Raw genomic sequence first — 13,340 nt, forward strand, 5'->3', positions numbered from 1 at the left:
ACCCAAACCGACCGAAAAACCAAAACAGCGTAAAGGGCGCAGGAATCGCTGGAGGACCCTGCAGCCCCAAAACCACACACGCACACCCCCCAGGCGGGGAGCTGCGCGCCCTGGCAGGGCGCGTAGTTCGGGGCCCTGCGCGGCGCGGCGACGATCGGCGACGGTGGGGTACATCCTAGCGGCAGCTCCCTGCCATGGGAGCCGGACTGGCCGCGCTCCCCGCCCGCCCCGGCGGAGGGGGAGGCGGGCAGGGACGGCGACGGGAAGCGGCAACTTGTGGCGGAGGCCGGGGCGCTGGAGCTGCTGCTGCTGCTGCGCGGCGGCGGGGCCGCCCGCCTCCCCGGGGGACGGACGGGGCGGGAGGGGACACGGGGCGGCGGGACGGGGCGGGGGAGGCTCGGCTCGACTCTCCGGCAACTTGTAATGCGATAGAGGGGAAAACGGGGGGGGGGGTAGGGGGGGGAGAGGGGGGAAGGAAGTATCTCCCTCCCCACCCCACCCCCCCCCGACTTTTACAAAAAAAAGGAGGGGGCCTGGGAGAAAAGCCGCTGTTGGGAAAGTGCGTGCAGAGAGGGAGGCTCGGAGGCGGCGGGGAGCTGATCGGGCTGCGGGGCTGGGGCAGCCCCGGCGGCAGCCCCGGCAGCGCTGCACGGGAGGCGGAGGAGGAGGAGGAGAGTAGGAGGAGCTGCCGTGTGACCCGCACCGCTCCCAAACTTGAAAGTTTATCTGCCCGAAATCAACAGCGGCCGCGGTGCGCGCACCGCTCCTCGGCACGGAGCGGAGGCATCGACCGGGAAAACCGCCGTGCAGGGATCGGCCGCCACCGCCAGCGAGGCAAGGCAGGGGAGGGGGGGGATCACCCCTGCGACAACAGCAACAGCCACCCCCAACCCCCCAAATCTGGGAGAGAGGATCGATACTATTTGCTGGAGACCAAGGACTTGCTCATCGGCGCATACGCGAGACCGCTGTCATTAGCTAACAGGACACACGACTGAACCGGGGGGGAGGGTGGGAGGGGGGGGAGGGTGAGGAGTGTCACAAAAAGTCATTACAACCTGAGAGAGAGAGGGAGAAAGAAAAAAAAACTTCCTACCAATGGACAACAGGAAGTGACCACCACCACCAACGGGGAGTCTCTGCTTGGAGAAAGAAGCTGCAAGACAAAGAAGAAGGAAGGAGAGGTGAAAGACAAAACTGCCCAAGGTCTTCTGCGTTGTGCGTGCGTGCGCTTTCGAGAGAGGACAGAACAAAAGTCAGCCGGGAAGGGGAGAAGGAGAAAGAGCGACAGAAAAAGGAGACAGGATGGAGGAAGAGCTAAAGACGAGCATGTGAAGATCAAGGGGAAAGAAGAGCAGAGCAACACACACGCACACCGGAAAGAAAGGGGGAAAGAAAAAGCATACACGAAACTTTCTTTTCCTCCTGGGAAGAAATTACTCACACGCACACAGAAATCAGATGCCTTGCAGATCAACTTCTGGGGAAAAAGTGACCGAGAGAGAAGAGGACGCAGAGTGATGTGAAGAAAAAGAAAGAAAATTAAAAAAAAAACCCCAAACAATCACGCCAGAGAAGAAAGCAAAGACAGCAGAAGAAAGCAGAGCAAAAGAAACTGAGAGTCGAGGAGGAAGAAAGACAGACAGACAGAAAAGCGAAGATCGTGACCTCCCCAACAAGTGAACCTTGCACATATGTTGTGTAAAGTGTGTGCAAAACAGAGCCCTCCTGCGTGGTGCGTGTGTGTTTCGCTGCCGTCGCCGCTGCTGCCGCCGCCGCCGCGGTCGGTGCCTCTCACAGGCGGCGCTGACGGTGCCGGGGAGACGCATCATTTGGCGGAGCGAAGCGGCTAATTGCGGAGCCCCGTCCTTCATTTACATATGCAGCCTGAGTCCGCTGGAGCCGCGCCAATCCGCGCTCGCCCCCAGCACCATTAATCGCCATGCATTATTCACAATCATAATTACAGAGCCCCATGCGCGCTCCGCGCAGCCGCCCCAGCCCGCCGCGCACACCCCACCGCACCGCGCACACCCCGCCCGGCTAATCCCCCACTCGCTCACCCACTCACTCCCAGTTTGGTTGGCTGGTTAGCGTTCCTTTTTTTTTTTTTTTTCTTTTTTTCCCTTTTTTTTTTTTTGTTTGGTTGCCTTTTCTGTTGCTGTTTGGTTGGTTTGTTTTTGCAACTCGAGTTTTATTTGCGAATAGTTATTTCCAGCCCCCACCCCTCTCCCCTCACTCCCAATTCCTCCCCCCTTTCCACCTCCACGTCGCTGATGCCTCTGCAAAAAGCAGAGTCAAGACGGCTCAGTTAGCAGCATGTCTCGTCGAAAGCAAGCGAAACCCCAGCATCTCAAATCGGACGAAGAGCTGCAAGCGGAGGTAGTTTCTGAGCACGGTAAGAGCTCCCGGCGCCTCTTTCTCCTTCTCTCTCTCCTTTTGTGAGTATGTTTCGGATGGAGATAGGTGGATTTATGGTGATGGTGAACATGGGAGCGCAATTACTCTGCAGCGGGAGAATGGGAATTAGAGCAGCTGGGGAAGGAGGCAGCGGAATTGAGAAGTTAGCAGTTTAGCCAAGTTTCTGCAGCCCACCCCCTGACTAACCATCCCTCCCAGCAGCTCCCTCCCGGCCTCTCGAGCGCTTTTATCGCGGCTGGGCTCGGCGGCGGGGCGAGGCCCTCCCTCCCTCCCTGCTCACCCGGGCTCGGGCAGCTGCATGAGCGGGCACCCCGGAGCCGCGCCTGCCGCCTCCTCCTCTCCGCTGCACTCCCTCACTCTATTTTTTGGACACCCTTTTTCTCCCCAGCACCCCCACCCCTTACCCCCCTGTCCTCCCGGTGTAAGGCTCGGAGCGGACAAGAGGAACGTTCACCTCGCCCTGCCTGCAGGAAAGTTGGGGTGGCCGCGGCCGGGGTCCCCTGCTTGGGACTGCGGGCTCTGGAGGGTCCCGCGGGCCGGGGGGCTGCCAGGCCCCGAGGCGCACCCCAGGGGCAGCCCAACCGCGGCCGGTGCCAGGGGCTTCCCACCTCCGCCCCGGGCCGCCCCAGTGCAGGCTGCGAGGGGAGGCGCGTTTCTGGGCAGCCCGCTTGGGCTTTGGGCTACCGCGGGCGCCCCCCCCTCCCCCCCTCCCCCGGTTTGCCCAGACAGGATCCGAGGGAGCGGGGGGGATCTTCGCTGGGCGGCGGGCAGGGGACCCCAGCAGGAGCGGGCAGGGCCGCCCGGGTGCTCGGGGGCGGCAGAGTTGATTTCATTATTTTCCAGGAGGTCGAGCAGCAGCTTTTCGCCTTCCCCCCACCTTGTGCTGCCTTCCCCCCTTCGCCGCCTGGCTCTGCTGCGACTGTAATTATTATCAGTGGTAGGTGACACGGAGTGCCACCACCGCCACCAGCCCCTGTCGCGCCGGCTGCAGGCAGTGGGGAAGGGTTATTTTCTCACCCATCCGCCATTCTTTGCTCCCTCCCCACACGCAGGCACACGCACACTTGCTCTCCTGCATCCTGGGCTGCCCAGGCTGCCAGTGAACAAGTGTCCGAAGCTCGAAAGGTTTGGGGTGTAAGCATTCCTTATTTCCACTTGGCTGGAATTTATCTTTTTAGGGTTTGTTTTTTTTTTCCTAGAAGACGGCTGCAGGGTTTTAATTACAGTTGTTTTTCCCCTCCCCAGTTTTAATTTCCTTAGTAGTCCTTGGCATTGCGGCGTGCAAAGGCATGACACGGCCCATACTCACTTTTCCTGGGCTAAGTTGAGAGGTTCCACTTGAAAGTTTTTCTTTCTCTCTTTGCATTGAACCTACTGTTCTCTTAGTTTCTCGCATCACCAAGTGGGAGCCCCAATGTTTTCTGCTTTCAGTGTAGGCCCCTTGCTCCACTGTTTTATCCCCCTCTCTCCCTCCCTTGGGAAAGAAAAAAAGTCATTCTCCTGCTTCAAAACTCTAATGACTTTTAAGTTGCATCCGTGTGGAGAGAAAGGCAGAGAAGTTGAAGCCTGAGGAGGATTTTGACTATTGTAGCTGAACTTTACAGCCCTGGAGCTTAAGGCAGCGTGAATCCACTTCATCAGGTTAAAACATCTGTCAGACTGGCAAATCGTTAAGCCTCCTGCTCCTTCCCAGGGTATTTGGGGAGCCAGGGAGTGAGTCCCACACAGTCCAGGGTTGCTGTGGGGGCTACTTGCCCACTGCTCCAGGAAAACCCACTTGGGTGCTGACAATAACAGCCACACAGAGAAATGCCTCCTTCTGTCACAGCGGAGGGGCAAACCAGCGTGTTTTCAAAATTCTTTTTTTTTTTCTTCCCCCCCACCCCTTAGGCAACAGTGCTCGTGTAAAATAGATTGTCGTATGCAAGCAGATGAGAATTAGTATTTTGTTGTGTGAACAAGATTTGTTGAACACAGTCTCTGTTGGGGTAGGTCCTAGTTCAAGGATTTATCACTGGCACTTATAAACTTTTACATACTCTGAATCCATTTCAGCGCAGAAAAATAAAAACCCCAGCTACTTCATTATGACACTCCTGGCGAGTTAATAAATTGAAAAAAATTGTTAAACTAGGTTTTTGTTTTGTTTTGTGAATCTTATCTGTGTAGCCATGTCACCCGAGATTAGAACAAGAGATATGCTAAAAAGAAACGCTTGCATATGGTGGGTAGATTAAGGACAAAGAATCTTTTTGTCATGGAAATGTTTTTTGGGGTTTTTTTTTTCCCCCTTTTTTGGGGGGTTTTGTTTTGTTTACTTCATCACATAGAATTTCTCACACTTGGTTTGTTTTGTATTGCCCTCAATGACTACATGATCAAATGAATGGATTTATTTCTGCCGAATGAGAAAGACAGTCTTTCCATCAAAAGGACTACATTGCATCCCAGTGAGGAATTTTAAAGCGTTATTATTGTGGTCCCTGAATAGCACAAAATCGGCTTTCACAGCAGCCCTAAAATGCAACAATGTAAATACTTTTCAGCCTTAGAAGGCTGTTATCAAAATGTGCTATGTTTCCTTTTATGAAAACATATTTTAATTAATAGAGTGAAACCCTTCATAGTTAACAATTAACAAGCTAAAGTGGTGCTGTTGGCTTTGCGCTCCCCATTTGAGAAATGGGAGCGAGGTGGAGACAGGAGGCACGAGCAGAGGGCTATCTAGCGCGCATTAGCGTAATGTAAATCATTTGCACGTTATATTGGGAAGCCTGGCGATTGCTGCTCCGAAAGCCGGGCTTTATAGGCCAGGCGCAACGAGGGCTCCGCATCCCGCGAACTGAAAGCGCTTCTCCACGAGCCAGGGCTCTTCGTGCCTGCCCACGGCTGTAATCGAGGTATTGCTACAGTTCCCGGGCATATTTTGCAACAGGCCAAAAATAGTTTGCACGGTGCAAGAATATTGGTCGTCTGAGGGGGTGTTTTTATGAAGAAAGCAAGGGTTTGAGCGGTGCTGTTTGGTACCCGGAGCCCTTTCGCTCATTCGGCTGTTTTATCTTCCAAGGTGCAAGTTGTTGTTAACGCAAGAGGAAGCAAATGAGGCTTGTTACTTGCTTACGTGAAATTGCCTTTAATACATCCCCCAAATAGGTTTTTCTTTTTATTAATTCCTGTTTAGAAATGAACGTCCCATAAACATCATCCCTTGGAGTGAAGGGGCGTTCGTGGTAGCAGAGAGAAGCCTGGCAGTTAGGGGAGTAGTATAGAAGACAAACATTAGGCCAGATTTTAAGTTGGTCAGTCTCACCATAACTTTGTGCTAATGCTGCCACAGAAGTTTTAGAATCAGGACAAATAATTTTATAGCCACCTTGGGCTCCAGCATAACCAACTGCATCCAAACAGGGCAATGCCATGATGGTGAGGAGCTGTTGGAAATCTGAAGATAACTAGCAATGTCACCAACTACATATTTACTCTCTGAATCCTTTGAAATTATTTGTTGAAAGTGATGATAAAAATTTTGAAATTTTGGAAGGAAGTGTTAACAAACAGCTGGTGACAATACATGACTTGAATAATTGCATTGTAGAAGAGTGAACAAAAGATACCTATTTAAAAAAAAACCCACCCACTTTGTGGTCGCTAAATTAGAAGATATGGTGGAAATGATTGTAAAACAGCAGCAGCAGGACTCAAATGACTGCCTGTAAAATACAATAATCTCGGTTTCTCAGTAAATGTAAAGCATTGTAATAATAGCTGGAATTACATTTCTAACAGACTTGGCCAATTCAACAGATTACAAACGAATCAGAATTATAGATATGATGCATGTGCTTCACCTCTGATTAATATTCGTATTAAACAACAGATATAGCATTCGTATTGTTAAAGTAGGGATAATAAAAGGGGTTTTTTGTAATGCTGAAAAGTGATTCTTAGAGTGTGCAAGTGAAGTGTTGGTAAGGGTGATGACGAATGATGCTTTGGACTTTTTCATGTGAAGTTTCTGGCAAAGATGTATCATTGTTTAGTCTGAGGTGGAAGGATTACCTTGAAGTGAACTGTGTAATGACAGTTTTCTGATGTGCTGTTTGCAATACTTTAATTTTTTTACATTATTATTGGACCTGTTCCCCACCCCGCCTGCTCTCCGATGCGTACCACAGAGCCTAAACTAATGGATTCTTTTCACCCTGAAAAAGGGGGACTTGGGCTGTGTAGTTTTGAGGAGCTCATGACTGTACTCGGTATTCTTCTGGAGTATGTACACAGACACACATGCTCCGTCTGCTACAGCAGTAACACAGTTGCTGTGGAGCAGCCAGCTTCGTGTGAGTGTATTCACTCTGTCTGCATGTACAGAGGGCAAAAACACGTTCTGGAGGGACATTCCTATGTACAAAATAGAGGTTATTCCTCAGCAGCCAGACAGTATTGCCTTTAAAACTTGAGAAGTCTCAAGCAGCTGTCAGCAAACATAAAACTCAGGTGATTTTTGCAAATGTTTGTTTTGAGGCAACTGTAGGAGAAGGCTTCTTGTTTTGAAAAATAAAGGCCGAATAAGTATTGCTATAAATTGTCCTTTGATAATAAATGGCAATTGAAACTTTACATAAATAGTTCTGCTACCTTAGTAGAATAAGACATAACATTCAAACTACATAACAGCTGTATTTGTTTGTTTTGGTTTTTTTTTAATTCTCTGTTTTGACCTGTGTTAGTCATAGGAAAATAATTTGGAAATATAAGGAAACTACAACAATCTGGTAATTTGCTGGTGTATATATAATGATGAAAGTAGAAAAAAACTGGGTCAGATTTTATCTGGTAGTGCTGATCTTGAGGAAGCCTTACCATCCACTGAGACTTTTATTTGGAATGGAAGGAAATTTTGAAAGGTGTGGGTTTAAATTCTGTGTAATTAAGCTATTAATATGCATACATTTAGCTGTTGGAAATTACTTCTCCTTGCCTAAGAAAGAGGAAAAGCTACAATTCGAAAAAATGGGTGGTGTTTTAAAGAAAGAGTAAAAATAAACAATTTAATAATGAGCATTAGTGCTATTTCTGAAAAATAGTTTTGAGTCCTGGGAAGATTTTCTGGCTATCTTTCCTTCCTTTGATTTGTTGACTGCCAAACCAGGACAGACATATCTGTTGACTATCCATCAGTCAGGACGTGAGTCAATCACTTCTGCTGATAATAAACCAGGGCTGGCACGACATTAAAATAGTTAAGCACTGACACATTTTCCAAAATAAAACGTGTAAAAAGAATTTCTTTTGTTATATTGCATTTATAAAATGAGAGTAATTTGCTATTTATTTCTTTTATTTTTTTTTTAGAACAAGCATAAGTAAATCTAGTTCCAGGAGTAAATTTTTAAATTGAATTGTACATTTCAATGTAAATGGTCAAGGTCCTGTTTCCTTTACCTTCTTAAAATTTCATATTAAAAGTAGTGCAAATTTTCTTTTAATTGTTTTTTTTTTTAAAGTTATTTTAGACCAAAATATAGTTGTAGGAGCTGGATCAGTTACAGTGCTGTCGGACATAGAGTACTTTCCTCCTTATCAAGCAAATCCCCTTCAGAAATTGGGGAAACCAGAAAAATTAGTTGTTTAAATGGGTGCTGGAAAGCCATAATGAAATACACATAGAAGTGTGTGTCTTTTCAGCTGAAAAATGAAAAGACGGTGGACTTAAGAGTGAGGTCTTCAGTATTTCCTCGCTGTACTTAGGGTGTGCAAAGTGAGCGTGCAGGAACGACAGGGTAAGCCAAATCTTTCAAACCAGCCCTTCTGAAACTCTTGCTGTCAGTCTCTGCAGCTGGTCCCCCCCCGCCCCCTTTCACCACAACCCTCCAAAATTTGGCCCCTATCCCTGGTTGAAGAAGGCGCACCCCCCCCCCCCCCCCCCCCCAAAAAAAAAGAGAAATATAAATGTCCAAACTTTTGACACAAGAGAGGGAGGGAGACACACCGAAACTCCTGGGAAGGCTTGCTGACCTCCCCCAGGAGCTGCCGGCCGGGGTGGGCGCGGGAGGCGCGGGTGGGCGCTGTCCTGCGCGGTCTCGCTGCCCTGCGCGGTCGCGCAGCGGGCTGCTGCTGGTGGTGGTGCAGGAGCTCAGCCTGCAGCCGGCGAGAGAAGGTGGGAGCGCAGAGTGGCAGAAAGCTTCCCCGGGACTCTCCCCGAGGGTGGGTAGTTAGAAGTGCTTTGACAAGGCTTGCTGATTTAACCTTTGCCTGCTTTGCCCTGCCAGGGGTGGCCACTAGATGTCAAGCTCATAATACAATTAGTACATCTGTGCAGTTGACCTTGGCAGCACGGCTTACCACTGTTCTGTTAAGTGTTAACACTGAATTTGAGTGTTAACTAGAGATCCCTCCGAGTTTGCTACAAGCTGTACAGCTTATCAAATGCCCATCTAGCTCGGCACAAGTGTTTACAGTTCTTAAGGAAAGAAAAAGGTTTCCTTTTGTGAAGCCCAGCATCTTTGAGCTGCTTAATTAACCCTGCAGGTGCCGCAGTGGTTTTGTTTCACTTAATCAAAACCGACTGGCTATTTGGCGTCTCGGGAGATCCCTTCTACCGGTGCCATTTGACAATGTTATTTCATGATTTCGTTGGCGTCCCCAAAGCCAGCAATGACGGGAGCTAACGAATTTGTTTAGATCTTCATGTGCTCCGCTGTCCCGTGCGATACTGCAGCGGGCGGAACGGCAAATGAGCAAAACGACTGAGCTGTGCAACTGGCATCGAGTCGCTCTGGGTTAGCTCATCTAAGTACCCCTGCATGTGATTTTACTCAAAGGAGTAGTGCGGTGCGGCTGAGTCCGCTATTTGTAAGTTCAGTTTGGAGATGCTTGGGAGATGCAGGATTGGGTCCTCACGTTGGCTTCCCCCGCGAGCCTCCGAATACAGATTTGTCAGCGCTCCTGGGGCTGTTCAGAGAGCGGCTGGCTTCATTCCTCAGGGCGTTACATAGTTTAAGGTGTAGTTAATTGTATGCTTTTTCAGACAGGAAAGCTATGCAGAATCTCATGTTCTGCTTATTCCTTCTAGTTTATTTGTTTTGATTGGTTCGCTTTCACTGCCTTTTTTCGTATCAGCTGTTAGAAGTATTGACTGCAGTTCCTTTTAAAAAAAAAAAAATCATTTTAGGATTCCCAGTAAAACTTTGCCTGTTCCGGATAAACTTAATCCCCAGGAACATCAGCGTATCCGCACACAAATTCTGCACAGCCCGAGATGGTTGTATACATGCCGTAACAGCCAACCGAATAGCTGTTTATATGATTGTGAAAATCATGACACAGGTCTCATTTAATAGGATATCTCGCGCAGATACTCCACACAGTTTGGGAGGCTTACATCTGCTCCACATCTGTGTGGGCGCAGAAAGGCACCAGTGTCTGAGATAGCGAAGTGCTTCGCTGCACAGATTAGAAACCACGAGTATTTCGCACAGAACACAGTTAGTGCCTGTGCCACAGGTGGCTGTTACTTAACAAATTCTGAGATTTAGGCTACTGAATAGATCAAACCGAGTGTGCCAGGTCAGTACCGGCTTTTGCATAGCAAGAGTGCCCTCCACTGTTCAAACCCATACTGACAGCTTTTGTGGTCTGAGAAAAAGGACAGAAAATTTTTCTATTGAGCCTGGAATTTCTTCTACATTGTTAAACACAGTAGGGGTCTCTATTTGTCTCCTCCTGTTTCACAGCTTGGGCTCAGTATGTGATAATTCATCTTTCTTTATGGGATTCAAAGCTATCATAAAGAGTTAAAAAGAATTAATTTGCAAGAAAATAAACGTGTTCTAACAATTTAAGAAAACTTTCTTTAAAAGCTCTGTCAATTGTAAGAGATGACAAAGCTAAAGGAAAAGTAATACTGTTCTTCTCCAGGATCAATACACTGTTACAAGGCTACTGTTTCCAAATGAATATCATTTTGAAAACAAATTTGTGGTTTGGGTTTGGTTTGGTTTATTTTTTTTTAAAATATTTTCTTAATTTATTTAGAATGTGCTTGGGGAAAAATAAGTTTGTGTATTCTGGTGAGAGGAGTAGTAGATAATTGTCCCGTATCTGTGCACTACGCTCAGAGTTTTATTTGCAATATTGCTTGTTTAAGTATATGGAAATGCTGTGAGCTGCACTTTGAAATGATTATTGGATTTGCATGTGAGAACATTTTATACATCTGTCTTCGTAGTTGGATGGCATTTTACCTTTAGCTGATGTTAACAAGCGCAGCTCCTTCTGAAACTTCTTCACAGTTTGCACACTCCTCCTCAGTGGCAGAGCAGTGTGCTCTTCCATCCTGAAAGAAATACCCACATTTAGAAAATACTAATTCACCCTCAACTATGCAGCTCTGAATATAGAAATAATAGGTATTGATGCAACACTTTGCCATGCTTTCATTTGTGTTTTTGCATGCGGTATATAAAGAAGTTTCAGAAAATATTTTGCTCACACATTTTTTGATTTCTTCACAAGACACTTTTGTTTGAATGCTTCAGGAAGGTATCAGCCATTTGAAATGAATGAAAGCCTAGAAAACATTGATTCTCTTACCTGATTTTACGAACAGTACATAGTTTGAGGATTCTATGATACAGAGTAACAAAATATACCAAAATATTGAGTTGTCAGAGAATGTTTGATTGTAATAGTCTTTATTTGATATAATTGAAAAGGTGCTTTTTGGATCATTTGCATGTACAGAACTAGGAGTGATTTAAGTGAAGATGAAACAGAAACATTGTGGAGCCAGAGATGTGACACAGTGGAGTTGGTCAGAGGTTTTTCCAGAGCGGGACTAGTCAGCCCTAGGAAAGGGGGCATTTAATAAAAAAACAGCATACATTTAAAGAATTAAACTGACCAGAGTTAATTTCAGCCTGCTTCACAAAATCAGACGCAGCATTTCTGCAGCATCTGCTCGTGGTGTTTTCCCTCGTGCCTCATGCGGGAGGCTTCCCTCTCGCATGGAGCAGGGAGACATATGCCTGAGAGAAAAATTCAGAACTACTAGAGCCAGGTTTACAAATTCTGCGTGCGTGTAGTCAGAAGCTGTGGCAATTTTTTCTTCTCAACTCTACACATTTCCTGACGGTGACTGAAGGACTCGCAGCACCCTTTCAGCCCCTCTCCCTTCCCCTCAGACACTGAGAAAGCAGGTCAGCACTGTTTCCCCTGCAGCCAGGCATTGCTCCAGCCTGGAAAGCGTTTGGTGGGTACATCTTAGCAAGGCAGGCAGAGCAAATCCTCCCCGGCATCAACCCTTACTGAGTCAGCAGAGCACCTGAGCGGCTTCAGGTATCACCATCCCAAAGTGACTTTCTCAGAATACCTTCGTCCGGATTTCCGTGGGCTAATTTTAGGGCCAGAGCCCAGTGGTGTGAAGTGACAGCACTGCTGGAGCCACTGCAGCTCTGCGAGTTGGTACCTGCTTGGGAGCTCGCCCCGGGTACCGTTTGAGAGATGCTGCCTGCAATTTTTCACCTGTTTTCATAGGGTGAGCTTTATGTGCTGTAATTCATCTTGCATCCCGTAGCAGCTTCAGATTAGTCTGTTAGCTGTTAGACTGCTAATGAGAAAAAGAAAATAACTGAGAGGTTATTAGTGGCTGAGATCCTGACTGCTTGACAAAACTCCCATTCAACACCTTTTGTGTAACTAAGAACTGCAAAATTCAACCCATGTCTATAAGATTAAGTAAGTGCTCGATTAATTCCCTCCAAAGTCCTTGAAAATTTTACTGCACCACATCCTCACTGTAATAAGGAAAATGATTGTTTCTCTTCAGGAAAAATAGAATACAACAAAAATATTAAATTCTTTGGTACTTAACGGATTTAGTAATATACCAGAAAATGAAAGCAAGCTATAAAGCATAAGGAAACATGGAAAAATGCTATTCCCCACCCCCCGTAATATGCTATAGCTGGAAACAAAAAAGAATTTTTAGCTTAAAATTTTAACATTTGAAATCTTTAATAATCTGGATGACTCACAAAATTTTTGTATTGCTTTCTGTCATTCATAAAGTGATCAAATTTCAAAAAACAACAGAAATATCCTTTCGTGTGGAGGCATACCCTTTTAAGCTTTATTCCCTATTAGAGTTGTTTAGGACTTCAAAAGCAGCAATACAGTACCTTAGTGCTTTCATATTAGTAAGTACTACAGAAAGAGATGTTAAAGACCTCATTTGTGAAATACTGTCCATTTCTCCAGTACACACATAGATATTTAAAAATACTTATCGGTCATTATTTTCACTCTTTCTTCCCCCCTGCTCTGCCCCCCCGCCTAAGAGCTTGTTTGGGACAAGACCTTGAAGACTATGGTTTGCATGAGTTCTTCCAATCCCATTAATTTTAGTGGTGCTTCTAATGTGAGTAGAGGGCTACTCATTTGAGTAAGAGTTGTTGGATTGAGCCCGCAGCCTGTCATTCTGTGAAGCATCTTAGTAGCCTCAGTGTGGTGTGCAGGGAATGTGCCATCATCTATGGCAAAACAGTATTTACTTTGGTGCCATCTGTGTCACCTCCTTGCTTACCAGTTCAAGAAAGTGAAGTCTGGAGAGAGATTTAACTTGCTTGACTTCTTAAGAAACGCCAAAATATTTTATCCTGAATGGAAAATACTGTATGTCTATTTTGAAGTTGATTTTTGGGGGGAAACCCATAAGGGCTCCCTAGTATTGTTGTCTAAAATATTTTTCAAAAGCTGTTCTTGAATATTCAAGACAGGTGATGGGGTAACTGTACTTGGATCAGTCATTTGAAGAGGATTCTCACTGTTTTTAAGGCTTAGGAGTTGAGGGAAGAAGGAACACAAAACACAGCTGTAGGTCCACAGTTAGTATAGGTGCAAGCCTGGCCTCCCTGAGA

At 46.7% G+C, this 13,340-nt stretch overlaps 1 protein-coding gene across 2 annotated transcripts in view; it reads left to right on the forward strand.

Moving 5' to 3' along the window:
* Positions 1-2,319: 2,319 nt before the first annotated feature.
* SALL3 (spalt like transcription factor 3) overlaps positions 2,320-13,340 on the forward strand; it is a gene marked incomplete at both ends in the record, with an annotated part of 19,900 nt that continues 8,879 nt past the window's right edge. For both annotated transcript variants that reach the window (XM_084279711.1, XM_084279712.1), the window contains one exon: positions 2,320-2,398. In XM_084279711.1, coding sequence (XP_084135837.1) covers positions 2,320-2,398 — 79 coding nt within the window. The remainder of the gene's footprint in view (positions 2,399-13,340) is intronic.

The sequence above is a fragment of the Gallinula chloropus genome, assembly GCF_964237585.1.
Source record: "Gallinula chloropus genome assembly, chromosome: 2".
Lineage (NCBI taxonomy): Eukaryota > Metazoa > Chordata > Aves > Gruiformes > Rallidae > Gallinula > Gallinula chloropus.